The following is a 17,304-nucleotide window of genomic DNA, read 5'->3' as shown; positions in this document are numbered from 1 at the left end:
CAGTGGATTAATAGTTACTATTTATTTTTATGGCCTGTGCTAGTAAAAATTTTTACGGCTGCCCTGTTTTGGAGATGAAAAATAGTAACTGGATTATTTGGACTTGTCCCGTGTGGGTCCAGTTACATTTGCTTAAAATGTTAATAATCTGATCTCTGCTTCACCCAATATGTAAGAGATACGGGTACACTGGTCGGTAACAGAGTTAACTTGATTTTGTTCCTTTAGAGGTATTGTCAGAAGCTGGCCCAGGACATTTCACTCTTGGTGCTGCAGTTAGCTGAAAGCTTGTGGGCTTTAATAACACTTTTATTTGTAAACTCTTAACAACTGCAGTTTCATGCTCAGCAACATTTATCACGTGAATACACATCACAAGGCGCTTTAGTCCAGAGGTTCATAGAAAAGTGCGTATCAGTTCTCACAGCTTAATATCTCTTTTCAAGTCAAACTGTTTGAAAGGTTATTCCGAGGCACAGGAGAGTCATAAAATGTTCTTTCCTTTTTTTAAATAGACAAATTTATCTTCTCTGTAGAGTAGGTGGATAAAGGAAATTTCACTGGGAACAAATGTCATCATAGGACTTCTTCCTGTGTGCACACTTCTGAACAAAATGCTTGGTGTGTATGACTGGAGTGACTCACGAGGTACTTTTCCACAGTTGTCTGATCTGCATTGTCCTCTGTAGAGTGCAAACAGTGACAGATCTCACTGAAAGGGGGCTTGTGCCCTCTTTTTAGAATGAAACACGGATTCACCAGATGGTTTCTGCCTTAAAACGTTTTCTTCTTTTTCTTTTGTGAAAAAAAATAATGGTTAAAAGCAAGATAAGGGTAGAGAAAAGGCAGCAGGTAAAGAATATCAATGGCTTCTTCTGAGAGATGAACAAGCAGAAGCTACACTGCTTTTCTTGGCGGGAGGGATTGCAGGCTGAATAGTCAGCAGGAAAGCCGTTGTTGCTTATCAGGTTATTGTAAAATTTTACTGAAGGCTTCCCCTTTGAATCCGAAGTGAAGAATCCAAATCTGGGCTTAGATTTTTCTTCAGTCATCTTAAATGCATAGTAGCCTTTAATCCTGACTTTATCAATGTAGTATGCTGAGAAGGGAAACAAAAAACCAAACCCAAATGTTAATAAAACACCGTACAACCTGCAAACTTTCTGGTAGTAGGTTCAGATTTCAAATTATTAATCTATCGATTAAAAAAGTGTAATTGCATCAAAAAATACTTACATTTACTGCTTTTAATAATTCCCAGCTGTCTTAAGTAGAAAGAGTGCGTCACTGTTTTGGGCAATTTTCTGGACCTACTCTGCGAAAGCTGGATTTGAACAGGGCAAGAGCTGGGAGCTTGCTTTCCTGGGAAAAGCCAGATGCTGCTCTTTACAGAACCCAGCAGAGCCTGCAACAACTCAAGGAGAGCAGCTGCTCATCTGTGCCATGAGAGGAGCTTTCTGAAAATTCCCGCCCTGCTCCAAACTCAGCTGCTCAGCCCCACAGCACAGGACTGCATGTTAGACTGCTGCACCCCAGTGCTGGGTGAAAATAATGGGACCAAACAGCAGTCCTCGGTGAGTAAACATCTCTCCAATTCATGAGCAAGCAGAGAGCATGGTCAGGGATGTGACCCAGATTAAGCAAGAACATTGTACATTGGGGGGATCACTTTGAGACTACTCTAAAGTGTCACGCTATCTGAAAATTTAAATGAGAGTACTATGATGAAGAGCCCTTTCAACAACCTTTAATAACTTACTTCCTTTAATAACCTCCTGTTCTTTTGTTCGCAATGTGAAATTAGGGTGGAAAATAAATCAGCAAATGCTCATTAGTCCTGTAGTAACTGAGAAAGAGCTAAGCACTGCAGAGGGAACGCTCTGTTTCTTGTTGGTGCCTAAAAGTAATCTGAAGCCGCACTTAGATATGAGTACGACCTGGGAACTGGCTAGTACTCGCCAATAGGGAATAGTGAGTGCAGGGGTATATTGTGTGTCATTTTGGCTGTGCGGTTCAGGTACCAAGGCCTTTCTGGTATCCTGAGGCTCATTGCTTTCTTTTCAATGCTTGGGTGGAGGAAGAGGGATGGGAGGGGTGAGGTCCCTGCAGCATTCCTCATACAATAAGCTATTGCTGAAGATCATCACCTTGAAAATTTTGTCTTCTACCTCCACAACTGTTAGTAATTTTTCTCTAAAGTGAAGAACTAGGTTTCTGTAGGTGCCCAGGAGAAAGCAAACAGTGGAACAGGAACTAGAGTTCGAGTCTCCCCTCAACAGCAGCTCCTTAAAAATCTGGTGACCTGCTGTATTTCTTCTGTATGTCCCTCCAGGTCTCCTTGGACTTGCTTGTGCTTCCCTGTCCAATGACTCTAGTTCAGCTAGCAAGTAAGGACGCTTCCACCTTTCTTTGTAGAGTAGAAATTAGAATTTCCCCTTTGGAATTTTTGGTCTGAAGTGCTATCTTCTACTGAGTAACTACTCTGCTCTATATGCATGCCCACATGGCTTCTCACACAGTTTAAACTGGAAGCAGCTGTGGCTGTATTTCACATGAGGGGCTTTATTTACGTTGCTTTGTGTTGTATCTGCCCTGCGTGTGACTGTGGAAGCGGGCTCCTCGAGGCTTAATGCTGATGGCCAGTTCCTGCTTCTCAACCAGAGCTGCTTGCTCTGTCTAGGGCAAGTCTTAGGTGCTTGCTTAAGGAATGGCTGGCTCTGTGCCACAGAAATGGCTCTGGGGAACTTGGGTTTATCATATACTCACCTTTTAAAACCTCTTGTACATATTTTCCCAGGTAATAATTTCGAAGTTCATCATTGTCTAAGGACTGGTCATCTATTCCGTTTGCTGTGATGTAAATATCGATGTCGCCGTAGGTGTTTTTAATCCACCTGAGAACTTTGCGCAGTCCCCAAGGCACCACTGCCAGACGAGAAGGGGAGCTCAGGCAGGTGATATCTTGCAGAAATTGAATGTCACGATCAAATTCATACTGGCTCCCATTCTGAGGTTCATGAACCACAAACCTGGTGGTGAAATGATTCAGTGCATAGAAGTCAGCTGCACCTTTGATGAGCTGCTTTTCCTCACTTGTGAACGATGGCAACAAAGAGTATGAAAGGCCATTTCTGTTTTTAAAGCTGATGTATTCCCTCATAGTAGCTGGATAGTCCCCAGTTTTAAATATGGGATTGGCAAACCAGCCTATTTCAAACTGAAGAAACCTGTTGGCAGCTTCTGAATGGGATTCAGAGTAGGGGTTGGCAGGCTCAGCCCAGTCCGAATGCAGGGACAGGGACACTTTGCCATACTGAAAGGACCGGTACTGCTCATCGTATATTCTCCAGGCCATGGCATGTGCTATTAATAAATTGTGTGCTGCCTGGTATGTGTCATTGCTGCTCCTGTTGTAGACATCACTTAGCCGGTTAGGCTCGTTTATTGTAATCCAAAGTTTAACCAAATCACCAAGTTCCCGAAAACATAGAGCTGCATAGTCTTGAAAAGCATAGGCAGTAGACTGGTTCAACCATCCTCCTGCCTGCAGCAAAGGACCTGGCAGGCCCAGGTAGGCGTGAGTTGGATAATACAAGGTGACCATGGATTGAACATTGAGTTTCAGTACTTCGCTGATCACGCATCTGTAATACCGAAGAACTTGCCTGTTGACCACTGACAAATCTCCATTGGGTAAAATGAGTGACCAGTCAAGTGCAAATCTGTAATGGGTGACTTTCATCTTTTCCAGGAGGTCAAGTTGCTTTTTAATACTGACAAAATCTGTGCACTGTGCTGGTCGGGTTTTTAGCTTCACCCCCTTGACTTTGTGCAGGAGCCCGTCTCCTGTGATGTTCCAGAGGTACAGGCTGGAATCACAGAACTGTGGTGAGGAAGCCACAGATTCTGCCTGTGAAAATAAAAATGGTATGTTACAGCAGGGTTGAATTAAATGAATGCCTGCTTGTAGTCTGCATTTCTGCCTGTGTTTGGCTATGGGATTAGTGCTGGATGCCAAAAGGTCCTGCTCAGAAGGAAAGCGAATAACTGACCTGCCTATATTAGCTTTGTCTAGTGGTTGTCTTACCTGTTCTGTTCCTTCATCTACTGAAAACACTACAATTGCACTCTCTTTTCCATTCAGCTACACACTGGCATTTGCCCAGCCACTAGCCTACATGTATTTTCACACAGGTATCTCCCTGATCGAGCTCACTCTGTGGTCATGCAAACAGCAGTTCCCAGGCCACTGGTGGGAGAGCAGGGTGGTAAGAACAAGCACCAGGGGGTATACGAGGCAGGCATGGATTATTTTGGCACTACTGCTGAGACCAACCTTATGGAACTGTGGCACAGTGTTCCCTGGTCTTACTGGTAGTCCTTCTGCCTATGCAAATATCTGACATAACCAGCTTGTAGCATTTAGTTATGTCTTTACTGTCTCCTACTAGTTAGCAAGGTTCTGTGTAGCACGATTATTTTTTTATTCCAATGTGCTGATGTTGGTTATCTTTATGGTATAAATCTTTTTAAAGAATGGCTTGTTACCCATTTGTGTAAGTGGCACTCAGAGCCAGGCTCTACCCAGGTATTTGTTTCTGCCTTGTCCAGTAGCTTTAGATGAGACCTTGAGCCTGCAGGTAGCTCTGCTGCCACCAGCGTAACCACCTTGTCCCTGCCCTGTGCCACCCTCTCTGCCATGCTGTCATAGGCATTCCTATGGCCACACTGCAACTGGATTGCGAAACTCCCCTGGTTGAAAAATAACCCAGGAACAATCGCTTGGGGTCAGCTCCTTAGTCTGAAATTTCCTGATCTGATCTGCCACATGGAGACACAAGCAGAGGGAAGGTGAGGGAGGGCCAGCCTTGGGAGGGCTCCTGCAGCGGGGTCTGCTGCTGCTGGAGCACCCAGCAGTCCGTGCCTAGCTCACCCCAAAGCCTGTGAAGCACATAAAATTGAACCTATGCAATTATGGCTAGGCTTAACTTGTGTTTGCAGTGTGCATTGAGATTCCTGAATGCAAGGTGCTGTGCACAGTTATTTGTGCACAAAGTAAAGTTGTTGATCGCTCTGCCTCCAGAGGTCTTCCCAATGTTTTACACTTACCTTGAGAACAGACTCGGTGATACCCCAGGAGAAGTCACATGAGAACTGAGCTTGCAAGCTCGGAGTAGACTCCTTTGGGAAGAAGCCATTTTCTTGTATGATTTGTTTATAATGAAGTGCAGATGACTTGGGAATCCTTTCCTTTTTTTCGCTTTTGAAATCTACATAAAACAATCCGCGCCTGATGTTGTAAGCATGTTGCCATTCAAAGCCATCAAGGAGTGACCAGGCTGTGTAACCAAACACATCTATGTTGTCGTATTTGATAGCTGTGTAAGAGAAAGTTAACATCCATGAGTCTTATATTTAGTAACACACATAAGGGATATTTATGAGAAAGGTCTATTCACTTTGAAAATCTTGAGGGTTTTCTCAATGCTCATAGGATTATTGGTCCATTGCAATTCATTACAAAACCGCGACAGACATTATCTCTCTTACTCTTTATTGATTAAAAAAGTATGTACATCTCTAGTTCCTTAAGAAATTAAATTACTGTAGGCTGCTGTATTTCTGCTCTAACACGAAACATTACGTCACATCCAGATTTTAAGCTGCATTTGATGATTTGCAAGTAATATATACCAATGAAATTAGAGAATCGTGACTAAAAATGAAGGGTGCAACAATTGATGTAGTTTGTGACTTTGAAGCTAAAACTCTCTAACTTTATTTGAAAGATGTCTGCAAGCTCTAACATCTAGGAATGTCTATTCAGCATCTAAATTGAAAAATTAAATGTGTCAGTAGGGACATGTAATGACTTTAGAAGAAGCTGGGCTGATCAACCCAGAGACTGAAGTGCTTGATTTATTCACAGAATGGGTGCAGCACATGCGTGTTTTTTCAGGCAATCTTAATGTCCTTCCACCTTCAAAGGAGTATAAATATAATCTTTCACATATAATATATGAGAAACATGACAAATGACTGTTTTCTTGGATGTGGAACCCAATTCTCCAGGAAGGGCAACAGAAGCAGCTTCTTGCTAGACACCAACTAACAACAATATTTGTTACCCGCTTACAGCATGTGCCAGCTGGCAGCCTGGAAGAAAAAGTCCAAACTCCATGGTCAGTCATGTTAGCTGCCTGTCGCCAGCTTTAATCTAGGAAATAACGCAGTGTAACTCCTCAGGTTAACCTTATGAGGGCTGGAATACCAAGCGCAAAGCAATGACTGAGTGGATTTTGACACAGACAGCAATATTTCACCTGTAGTCCATTGAGAGTAAGCCAATGAATAAAGATGAAGTACTCTGATTTAAAGCTCTATTCTTGCCCAATATTGTTTTGCCTTATTTTCGCAGGACACTTCACAAGGGGCTGAAGGTAGTAGAGGTCAGGATTTAATTAAGCTCCTGTGTCACCAGAGGTGACATCCGTGGAAGGAGATCCCAAGGCATTTCTGTGTCTGCTATAGGGGGAGTCCTTCTGCCCTGGAGTCCTTCTGCAGAAGTAATAGTTGCAGTATTGACAGGCATGTGCATGCCACTAAGAAGCTGTAGTTTCAATTGCATTCCTGTATCATAACTGAGGTCAGTTCATTGCAGTGCTGATGTTATACATCACACATTTTAATGACTCCCAGTGCCGAGAGTTATAGACATACAGTGCAAAGTTTACAGCACTCTCCTTGAACACACATGGACACGGAATATAGCTCCTTATAGCCTGTTGCATGCTATCTTAACAGTGACCATCCCACTGCAATTTAGCCTATATAAATGATTTTTTGAGGTTAACATGATCTAATCGATTTGCTGCAAACAGCAAATTTATACCTGACTTCTCTATAAGAAAAAATATGTAAACACATTCCAAATATTATTCCTGATCAGAAAAATTGAAGTTTGCTTCACAAAAAATGCTGAAGTTAAGAGAGAATCCTGTATTCCGAGGCAGAGGAAAATATCATAAATCAAATACTGGAATGTAACCTCCTGAAAATCTGGAAAAGGTGGGACATATCACACAGTTGTGCTGTGTGAAACTTACAATTGGAACCAACTTTAGGATAATCTTCATTTGGGGCTTAATTACATTTGTTGGTGACACAGTACTTCCTGACTTGGTGTCAGAGTAAACCATTACTTGTGTTTTCTCTTTTTTGAGGATAAGAAAGGTTTCTGAAAAGGAATCTGAACCATCTCATCACAGCAGTGTGGCATCAGCATCAGCGGTGTGGCAGCCTGCTCGGAGGATGGCTCTGGGGACCAGCACCCATCCCTCTCACAGCACTGAATCACCAAACTGAGGGAGAGGGAAAAGGAACACTGGTTTTGCAGAGGTGTTAGGTACTAACAGTGTTTATATTTAATACAAAATTAAATCTTTCACCTTCAGAGGGCACCTCTGTACACTGGCTTTATGAAAGGCAAATACCAAGATTGAAAGTGTGTTACTAGAACTCCAGAAGAGTGGTTGCCCTTCTCCTGCTGATCTCCTTTGTGCATTTTACACTGGAGTAGGACCCCAGCATGGCAATGACTGTCTGTTGTCATGGTCTCATTTTCCTGCTGTCAAGGTATGTACATGAACAAAGGGTTTACAGTTGGGCTGCCAGCACTGAAAAGTGATATCCAATAGATTTATTTTCATTAATTTCTGACTCAGTTTTGTACTTATTTAGTTTTAACATCCAACACAGATGTTGGACTTTAGCTTTCCGGGACAGGGAGTATGGGTTTTTTCTGTGTTTGTATAACACCTCGCACCAGCAGATCCTGATCCATGATTTGTACTCCTGCAGTATAAATAATTAATAATTAACTTAATTGCCATTATTAAAAAAAAAATTAATTACAGAGCTAAATATCAAATGATCTTAAAAAGCTCTCCGAAAACCCAATAACTAACTTGTGTACAAACCTTGTAAAACCTTATTAATGAAGTTTTTCATCATGTAGATGGCTGTGGTGTCATCTGTTTTCACATGGCTGTCAGTGAACCAGCCATTCTCTGCAATCAAGATTCGAGGGCTGTTGTATTCCAGTTTAATCCAGTTCAGTACTTCCCTCAAATTGAGTGACAAATTTTGTCCCATTTTTGGTAGAGTGTTTGGAGGTTTAAAGTTATTAGGACCGAAGGAAAATGCAAAGAAGTCAGCTGTTCCCTTTATGTAGTTTTTTTCATCCTCAGTAAAGCGTGGCAAAAACGAGAATTCATTTTTCAGTTCTTCTGGATAATCGCCGTCCCCATGGATGGGTTTAGCAAACCATCCGAGAACTCTCTCCATAGACTGCTGACATTTTGCAATGTCCAAAGCATCTTCCGATTTGTTAGGTTCGATCCAGTGGGATCCTAGTACTATGGACATCATCCCCTTCTGATATGGTTGAAAGTGGTTTTTGTAGTTATGCCAAACTTTTGCATGAGCCTGGTGAGAGAAAAAAACAATAGCATTAAATTGTAACACTCTGATAGATCTGTGTGTGTGTGTTGGCAGCCAGACAGGCAGGGAGCTGCATCTAATTCACTGCAGACTGCTGTGGAAATATTAACAGCTAAGGCACGCTAATTACCCTGCACAGCTATAATGGGCAATTACTGTTACACTGCAAGATACGTCAAGATGATGCAGTGCTCAGTATCTCATGTGCGCTGTTCCTATGACACATGAGGCTCTGGCTTTTTGCCTTTTAGCATGGGTCTAAATTTCCCCAGATGTCCCAGCAGGGCTGTGAACAGCTGTTACACAGACACTTTGGGAATAACCAGCTGTTAATGGTGGGATTTGAACTCATGTGATCTAGACAATCCCATCTAGGTCTTTCTTTGTCAAACACTGATTGCTGATACAGTTAAAACCTTAAACCATTTTTACAACTGCTCCATAAATTATGCATCTCAAATGATGTTTCCTTTGTCAGTGTTGGCTCTGTTCTATTCACTGCTCTGTGCTGTGGGGGTTATCTGGATTTACTCTGATCAAACCACATCCACCCCATCCCTCTTTTTGGGATAATCATATGAGTAAGTGTTCAACTTTTGACATTTGCACAGTCCCTAAAAGCAAAAACTTGGAGAAAGGACCCAACTGCGAAGTTTGAACCCAAATTTCAAGTTTCACAGTTCTCTGTGAGAATTTTGATCCAGGATTTTAGTTCATTTCTCCTCTGAAGCTGCTATAATTGTTCTGACAGTACATGCAACAGCGCAGACTGAAGATTATTAAGTAGAGAGGAACACCACCTTGGTTTTATAAGGAAATCTGGCAGCAGTATGTCGTAAGATCTATTGGGTATGGCCTATTTTAGTACTCCTAGTTAGGCAAATAATTGACTGCACTAGGATAGACAGAAGTTTTGCTATTCGTGTTAGTGACAACAAAAGCATAACTTGTATCACATCTCACTTCCATTTTTCTGATTATCATCATGTTTTAGAAAGCTTAACATTGTCACACACCAGAATTACCTTCAAATCTCCTGTTTTTACTTACTTACATAAGAGACTATAGCAATCAAAATTTACGCAAAGGAATATCTGGGAGACTGAGGAACCACTACCATTGTCAAAATCCCACTGGAAAATGGGAGAGCTCTGGTGTCAGAGGACAGTGATTCTGGATCACAGCATGAATCACGCTGTGATCATGAGAGAGGAGCTGGCCTCTCCCAGTTAAGGAGTTGTCAAGTAACTCAGGGTTTACCTTATTCCCGAAGTGTGCCTGTATACTCTTAAGCTGGAAAGAAAATAACCGCTTGCACCCAGAAGAAACATTGAGAAGCATTGTGAAACACTCAGAGTGCTGAGATAGGCTGCCATCATTACCAAGCCAAATAGCATTGCTTACCTTTGACAATAATTTTAGTTAATTTATCTAGAAACACACAGCCTTGACAGTTTGAAAAAACAAAAGACCTGATGTCAGGTAGATATTTGGCTAAGCTGGGGAGTACCAAAGAATTACAGTTTGTGAAATTTTGTGTATCAGTTGTTTATAGTTTCTAAGGTCATGCTCGTAACGTTTGTTCAAGGTCTGTCTTTGAAAATACTGATAAAGCAACATTAACCTTTGAAATGCAGGTTCTGTAGCTGAAAAGGGAAGTCAGCAAAATTGTACTCATAGGGCAACCTGCAAGATGCAGTCAAAATATTATAAAATTGATTTATATCTTACCAGTCTCATCAGAAAATTTAAGTGCCCAGTGCCATCTCCTGTTACCCTCACTGTCCTCTCCCAAAGGTCCCTCCAGCCTGGGGTGGCTGCTGGGAACAGGCTTGCTCTAGTGATTTCCCACCTGGTTTGTATTAATTTTCCCCTCAGACACAGGCAACTAACAGCACTGTTGAATCACAGGTATATGGCTGCATTGGCTTAACAAGAAAAACCCTGCTGAAGTCAGCTGTATCATGCACAGTGCAAGTGGCATGACAATAGCACCAGGTAAATCTTAGTAATCACACATTTCTAGGTGAAGTGGAGAAAGATGACTTTGCCAAACCCCAACTAATTAGAATGCAACATTGACACATAAAAGACAATCAGGGACAACTCATTGTATTTGTAGGCATCTTCAGGAGGTTGATTAGAAAAAAATAAAGTTACTATTAAAAATATTATCTTACAGTAGAGAATACAGCCACAGGTATAATTCTACAGCAGTAGATCTCAAGTACAAATAAATACATTTGATATATAGATAGGATCCTCATACACAAATTCATCTGTTTCACTAATGTCTCTTAATTCTGAGGTTTAACTACTGAAAGAAAAAAATTGTCACTGTGTCTATAGTACAGACATAGTAGAGACAAAAGCATGTGCTTCACTAGAATTCTGTTTTGAGTTACAGAATCTGTAAGGCAGCTTAACATTCTCGGAAGATGTTTGCTAAGTGCAAACTATGGTTGATAGAACCAACTGATCAATATAATTCATTTTGTAAGACCACATATGAAACAAACATCAATTTAAAAGCTGTATCATACATCAAATTGGCTATTTTGAGTAAATCTTGACTAATCTTTTTTCAGTTAGAGTTTAATCCCTAATCTTTCACTTTCATTGTTAGATCAAGGACAAATGTCAAGGCTAGATACACAGTGAAAGCAGGATCAATATTGTGTATTTACTCTAGATACATATGACATTAATTTCAGCATATTTTCCTGGTATTAATATAGAAATTATTCCATAGACTTGAAAGTCAGAGAGTGGTAAGTTGGTTACTATTAACCCTGTAAAAAGGTTAGATAAGTAAATTTAGTAAGATCAAGGCAACAGTATTGTTCTCTTCTTGAAATATTCTTATACTCCTTCAAACCCTGATCCTGTAATTTATCATGTATGTACACAAAGAGCTTACTACTGAAAAGACCAATATTTTCCAATTCTTAAGATATGTTAGAGTCAAGCAATTTTCCTTGAATGTCTCAGCAATGAGCACACAAAACAATGTCAGGGGTACATGGAGTTATTTTAGTGTGTTGGGAGTAAGAACATTTAGGAAAAATAGAATTATGAAAATGCTCATAAAATGATTCTGGCTTTGTGTTTAATTGTTTGGGTTTTTAAACCATGAAGAGCCAGGATACAGAGCCTGAGTAGATGGCGTTAAACATTTTAAAAGAAGGACAGGTGTGTGGGTTATTTGGAGACTATATTTCAGTTCAAGGCCCTTTCGGTCTGTGGTAAAGATGACATGTCATCAGCAGAGCTAAAGCCCTTGTTTTGGAAACTGACTTTGAATCTCAATCCTTGTGAAGGAAGAAAGGGCTGTTGAGATGTAGGCAACTAAATTTCTAAGATGGTGGTTTAAAAGCCTGAGGCTTTACTAAGAAATTTTTTGTATGCCACTGTCTTGCATTTGGATTGTGTTTTTTAATGATAATTTCTAAGAAGTGTAAAAAAGATTATCTGAAAACAATAAATCATGTAACAAATGTATGAATCAGTGCTGAATTTTACACTACTGATGGCTACCTCTACTTTTTGAAAGATTTTCCAGCAAAGACTTTTACAAGCATGGACAGTTCTGCGTAGGAATTTGATGGAGACAGATTTCTCTCCTCCTGTAAGAAATACGGGCATTGGTGCAGCTTCATCTTTCTAGATCCTGAGGAAAAAAGGCCTCTTTGGAGGATGGGAAGAAAGCGGCTGGTTGGATGTAAAGATCAAAATTATTCCCCATTCATTCAGCAGAAATTGGTTTTTAACAAGAATGAATTATAGGACTTCTCTGGGACATGCTCATTCAAAGATCCCAAAGGCAGCAGTATCCACAAAGAGATCCTGGCATAGTGAGAGCTACTGAAGAGCTGGGAGTAATGCAGCTGGGTACAGAGATGAACCTGATCTGTGACAGATCTATATGGAGACATCATGTTTGAAAGGGAATTTATCACCTTTTCCCAGTATTTGATATGAAAGTGTGTCCATGAAGAAAACTTTTAAGGAGATCTTATTCTGTCAATTTTCCCCTGGGCTCTTCTGCCAGATGGAAAGGAGTGTGAATGATCTTTAATGGGGTGGGGGGGAGTGTGGGGGGAGCCCCATTCTGCCTCTTATGTAGCAAAGGCAGAACCGCCTGGAGGGCACTGATACAGAGGACGAAAAGAAGATGGCTTGGTCTGCAGTTTCTGATCTTTACAAACCTCAATCTAAGCATAAAAGAACATAACTAGATCCAGAGAAAATGGTAATAATATATCAGGTATATATCTCATTTAGCTTCAGCCACAGTGATTCATCTGCTTTATATTTTCTTGCTTCTTGTCAGTTTTATTTACTGTTAAATCAAAGAAATCAATCTAACTTTTCTGAGTGCAGTTTCTTCCTCCTTTGCCTCAGTATGACACCTGCCTCAGGAGCAAGTTCATAGTTTTTATATGTTCTTTGATGTGTCTTTCAAACGTTGCACAGCAAGTTACATGTTATCATTAATTGTTTTCCGATGTTGCTTTTATGAAGTACATTCTCCTTTAATGGAGAAAGGAGATACACTTTTGATGGCCACTCTCCATCTGGTCTGAGATTCCACATGCTCCCCGTGTTAGTGGTAATGATCATACAGGTAAATAGAGATTTATGTAAGTGAACCCCTTAGCAATTTATAATTGATAAGCATCAGGCTTCAGAATTCATTTCCATGGAAGTAGTATAAGGTCCTTTAAAATGATCAGTAGCAATTAATACCCTCTGTGTATGAACAGCATACAGAGTAACATGCAAGTAAGTGTTTTAAATTGAAATTTTGAGTTCTTCTGTGGATTGTTTTCTCCGTGTGGCTCTCCTGAGCACCCTGCTTAGCAGCCTTTGCTTCTATCCCTCTTTATATGGGTCTTGAATAGCAATATTTCAGTTTTAAATGTGTAATTCCTTCAGTCTACTAAAATTGATATTTTAAAATTAAGAGAAATTTCTTCAGCCCTCTTCTAGAGACACAAAAATCTCCAGCAACTTTCAAACTGTTCTTACAGCGAAATAATCCAAAGTCCAAAAAAGCAGAGGTTTATGGTTTGTTATATTGGTTTTGGGATTCTGTGAAACAAAGCTTCAGTTTATGATAGATATATCACATAAAATCACTTCTTTATATAAATGGTGATTAGTTCACCCAACACCACAACTGCAGCAGTGCAATGGTAAATGAAACTAAATGTAGGACTTGGGAGAGAGCCTCATTTAGTTTATCCAAAGGTACTACAAAAAGGCTTGAGAAAGATTATTCAGCAATTTGCTATGTAACAGTGTGGTGGTCAGATTAGTTTCTCTGAGCATTACAGACCTGTTTTTCCTCTTCAGCATATTTAATGGGTGGACATGGAAATGTGCATAGGGTTGCATGAAGAATATTGTCTTTCAACAGCTTGTCCAAACTGAAGCCTCAACATGGACAAGAATGTGGCTCTTCCTAAAGCCACTGACATAAATGGGCATCTTTTCAACAGCTTTAACAGGCTTTGCTTCACACTGCCAAAACGTGACACTTTTCCTGGCCTTTTATTTTTGGAAGGAGATTTCTGGTTTGCAGTGGTAAATTAAAAGGTGGCCGTAATATGACCTCTGAGAAATAGATTTGCATATACCAGTCCTGAAATAAAAAGCCACATGAAATCTCTTTAAAGAGAGATTTCCAAAACATTCCCTGCCTCTCAAAGGAGAGACATGTCACAACGCATGAATCCTGACTATGCATCAATATATTATATTTGTACAGTACTGTCAAAAATACTGAACAAAATGAACATTTAGATACCCATAAAAATCTTTGAGAAAGATTCTAGCTAGTTGGATTGAAACATGTAATTCCACCTCCTATGACTTCTGTGGAATGACTGGCTTTAACTGTATTTTATTAAGAAAATAAAAAAAATTATACATATAAGAGTTGACTCATGTTGACTGGTACCTCAAGAGGTTTCATTCCACCTCCAACCCCAAACATCAAACTTCAGTTCCTCAAATACATTACTAGAAATTTGAGATTCTTCACGAAGACCTAAAGTCTTCAGAAATTTCACAGTGCTACAGGAGAGAACTGCTAATACATTAGCTAATGTTCATGGGGCTGTAAGAAAGATACTACACAAAAATAATTTCTGCCCAAGAATAATAAAATACTAGTTAATGGATTGTGTGTTGCTAAAAGTCTCACTACCTTTTTCATTAAAGTGATTTATTTTATACTCAGATTCACAGGCTTTAGAACCAACCATCAGATCAAGTCAGACTTAAACAATACTGGCCAAGGAACTTCAGCCTGTAATTCGTATATCAGACCCAGCTGTGCTTGGCTTCCTGAAACAACCAATCGATTCTTAAGCAGAGGTATTCCTCCCTATGTGCTGTGTGCTGTTTACATGGACTTTACAGAGTGGAAAAATGCAGAGACTGTGTAGCTGGTATCCCAGATTTGATTGTCCTGCTCAGAAATGAAGGCAAGAAATGCTACAAACGTCGTATCTTTTACATGTATCATATAAAATATATTTTATATAGCACTTGAAAACTAAAATGAATGACTGAGCTTCAGTTTGCTTTGAGATGCTTCACAAGTCTCTACAGTTAAATCATTCATGTGCTAACTCTGAAATCAGTTAGTGACTCAGGATGCTCAATGACTTTTCTATGTGTAAAACTGCTATTGACAACAGCGTGAATTTTCTGTAAAAGGTTCAAGCCCAGAAGCAAATGCAAGAAACAGAAATGGTCAGTTGTGGAATATTCTTAACTACTCTAGCAATTCATATTTTCCCACGTTATACTTCTTTCTGTAGGACAAATACATTTAAATTTATTTGTTAATTACATTTATAATGTATGGTAGGTAGTAGAAAAAATCCTCTTTGTGACAGCGAGGAATAGTTTGAGCAGGGGGAATTATACTAGCTGCTCCGTCAAACAGAGACCAGACAGTGACCTGCTCTGTAAAGTACTTTGAGCCCTACAGATGGAAAAAAAATGCTGTGGTGCCATTGTTAATTCTTATCTTAAACTGCTGTTATTGGAAATTGCTTTAAATTATAGCAGGAGAAAATAAGAATATAAGCTCCTATGCCTAGGAACTATCTACTCTGTAGAATGAAATTTATAACCTATCATCAGAGAAGATGCTGTAATGCTGCAATGCTGTAACACTGTTGAGAATACCAGGAACAAAATCTGTGCTTTTTCCTTAAAAAGTAAGATTCACTTCAGACTTCTCTTTTTGTCCTACTCAAAGAAAGAGTACCATGAATTTAGGACCCAGTGCTGCAGCTGTTGGAGCTACTGATCATGGGATCAAGCCTTCAGGATGTGTAATTCTGCAGAAGACAGCTGATAAATAAGACTGACATAAAAATTAAAATGCTAAAAGCATCATGGAAATAACGTAATTTTGAAACTCTCAAAACCATAAGAGGACATCTGTTTTCTTCCAAACCCAACAACTACTGACCTTGTTAGTTTAGCATAAACATTTTGCAATATGATCTTACTAAGCTAGAATTAATCATATATACATACTCTATTGCAAGTAGAATGGATGCAATATGCAAATAAATTTCATTTTAAACTAATAGAATAATCATTTCAGTGTAGTCAAATGAATGGTCATATCAGTGTGTTTCAGTAAGTGGAAAGAATAAAGAAGGAGTATCATGCTCTTTAATAGCCAGACTGTATAGGCAAAACTTAATTTAAATAAAATAATAAATAAGCACTTTAAAACAAGTAATTGCTGAGTCAGCTGTTATGACAACAACAATGAAATCAACATGAGGATTAAAAAAAGACTGCCATAGCTAAGGGTTATTTCTCATTGTTTTCACAGTCCTTGATACCTTTTTTAAACATTGATTACATGATTGATTGCTCCCATCATTTTCCATGGTGGTGCACGATCAGTTTGTAAAATTTTACTATACCATACCTTGATCAAATTGTGTCCTACAGAGTAGACGGTTGTTATTTTCCCTTTCTCTCCAGGAGCATGAATACCTGTGCCATACCCATGCCAGGCAACTAAATATGGATTGTGGATTGTAATCCAATATTTAACACGATCCCCAAAGGTCTGGAAGCAAAAGGTGGCATAGTCATTGAAGATATCAATTACTGATTCGTTTTTCCATCCCCCATATTTGTCCTGCAGCATTAAGGGCAGGTCCCAGTGGTACAGTGTAACCACGGGGTCAATGTTTCTGTAGAGTAGAGAGTCAATAAGGGTGTTATAATACTGGAGTCCTTTTTCATTGGGAGCTGCTACCACTCCAGTGGGAAAAAGCCTTGACCATGAAATTGAAAACTGGTAAAAAGTAACACCTAAAAAATCCAGAGCAGACAAGTCTTTGTCCAACAAGGTGTAACTGTCACTGAAGGCATCTGTGCTGTCAGCAGCCCTGAACTCCGAGTGGATGAATCGGTCCCAGATGGAGGAGCCTTTCCCGTCCTTCCTCCAGCTGCCTTCAACCTGGAAAGCCCCTGTCCCTACACCCCAGAGAAACTCTTTGGGGAAAGTGTCATACAAAAACATCTGTGTTTCACTCACAGGGCTGAAGTGGGGGTCCTTTTTCCACACAGATCTTCCCTCTCCAGCAAGCCCAGTAACTATCCTTATGAAAATTAATGTCCAAAAAGCAACAAATCTCTCCAGTCGTCGACTGCTCATTATGCTGGTTTATAGTGCCAGTGTCAAAAGTGAGATTTCTTGCACTGCTGTTGAAAAAACCCCATTCATTCGCCAGAGTCCCCACCGTGCAGACC

General features: G+C 40.0%; 1 protein-coding gene across 1 annotated transcript; it reads right to left on the bottom strand.

Annotated features, from left to right (window-relative positions):
- KLB (klotho beta) lies at window positions 1-17,304 on the bottom strand. Its single transcript, XM_030493408.1, has 5 exons — window positions 16,472-17,304; window positions 7,980-8,487; window positions 5,110-5,378; window positions 2,767-3,910; window positions 1-1,099 (listed from the first exon to the last, which is right to left on the bottom strand). Exons 1-5 carry the CDS (start codon window positions 17,207-17,209, stop codon window positions 756-758), a joined length of 3,003 nt encoding a protein of 1,000 aa, XP_030349268.1. The 5' UTR covers window positions 17,210-17,304; the 3' UTR covers window positions 1-755.

The sequence above is a fragment of the Strigops habroptila genome, chromosome 7, assembly GCF_004027225.2.
Source record: "Strigops habroptila isolate Jane chromosome 7, bStrHab1.2.pri, whole genome shotgun sequence".
Lineage (NCBI taxonomy): Eukaryota > Metazoa > Chordata > Aves > Psittaciformes > Psittacidae > Strigops > Strigops habroptila.
Note: the sequence above shows the minus strand (reverse complement) of the source record. Positions and strands in the feature narration are given on the sequence as shown.

Excerpts from the sequence above, each read along its gene's own strand:
- KLB (XM_030493408.1), bottom strand. The coding sequence starts at position 17,209 with ATGAGCAGTCGACGACTGGAGAGATTTGTTGCTTTTTGGACATTAATT. Across the intron at positions 5,379-7,979 it reads CATTAATAAGGTTTTACAAG|CTATCAAATACGACAACATA; the intron begins GTTTGTACACAA and ends TCTCTTACACAG. Across the intron at positions 1,100-2,766 it reads TGTACAAGAGGTTTTAAAAG|CATACTACATTGATAAAGTC; the intron begins GTGAGTATATGA and ends TTCCCTTCTCAG.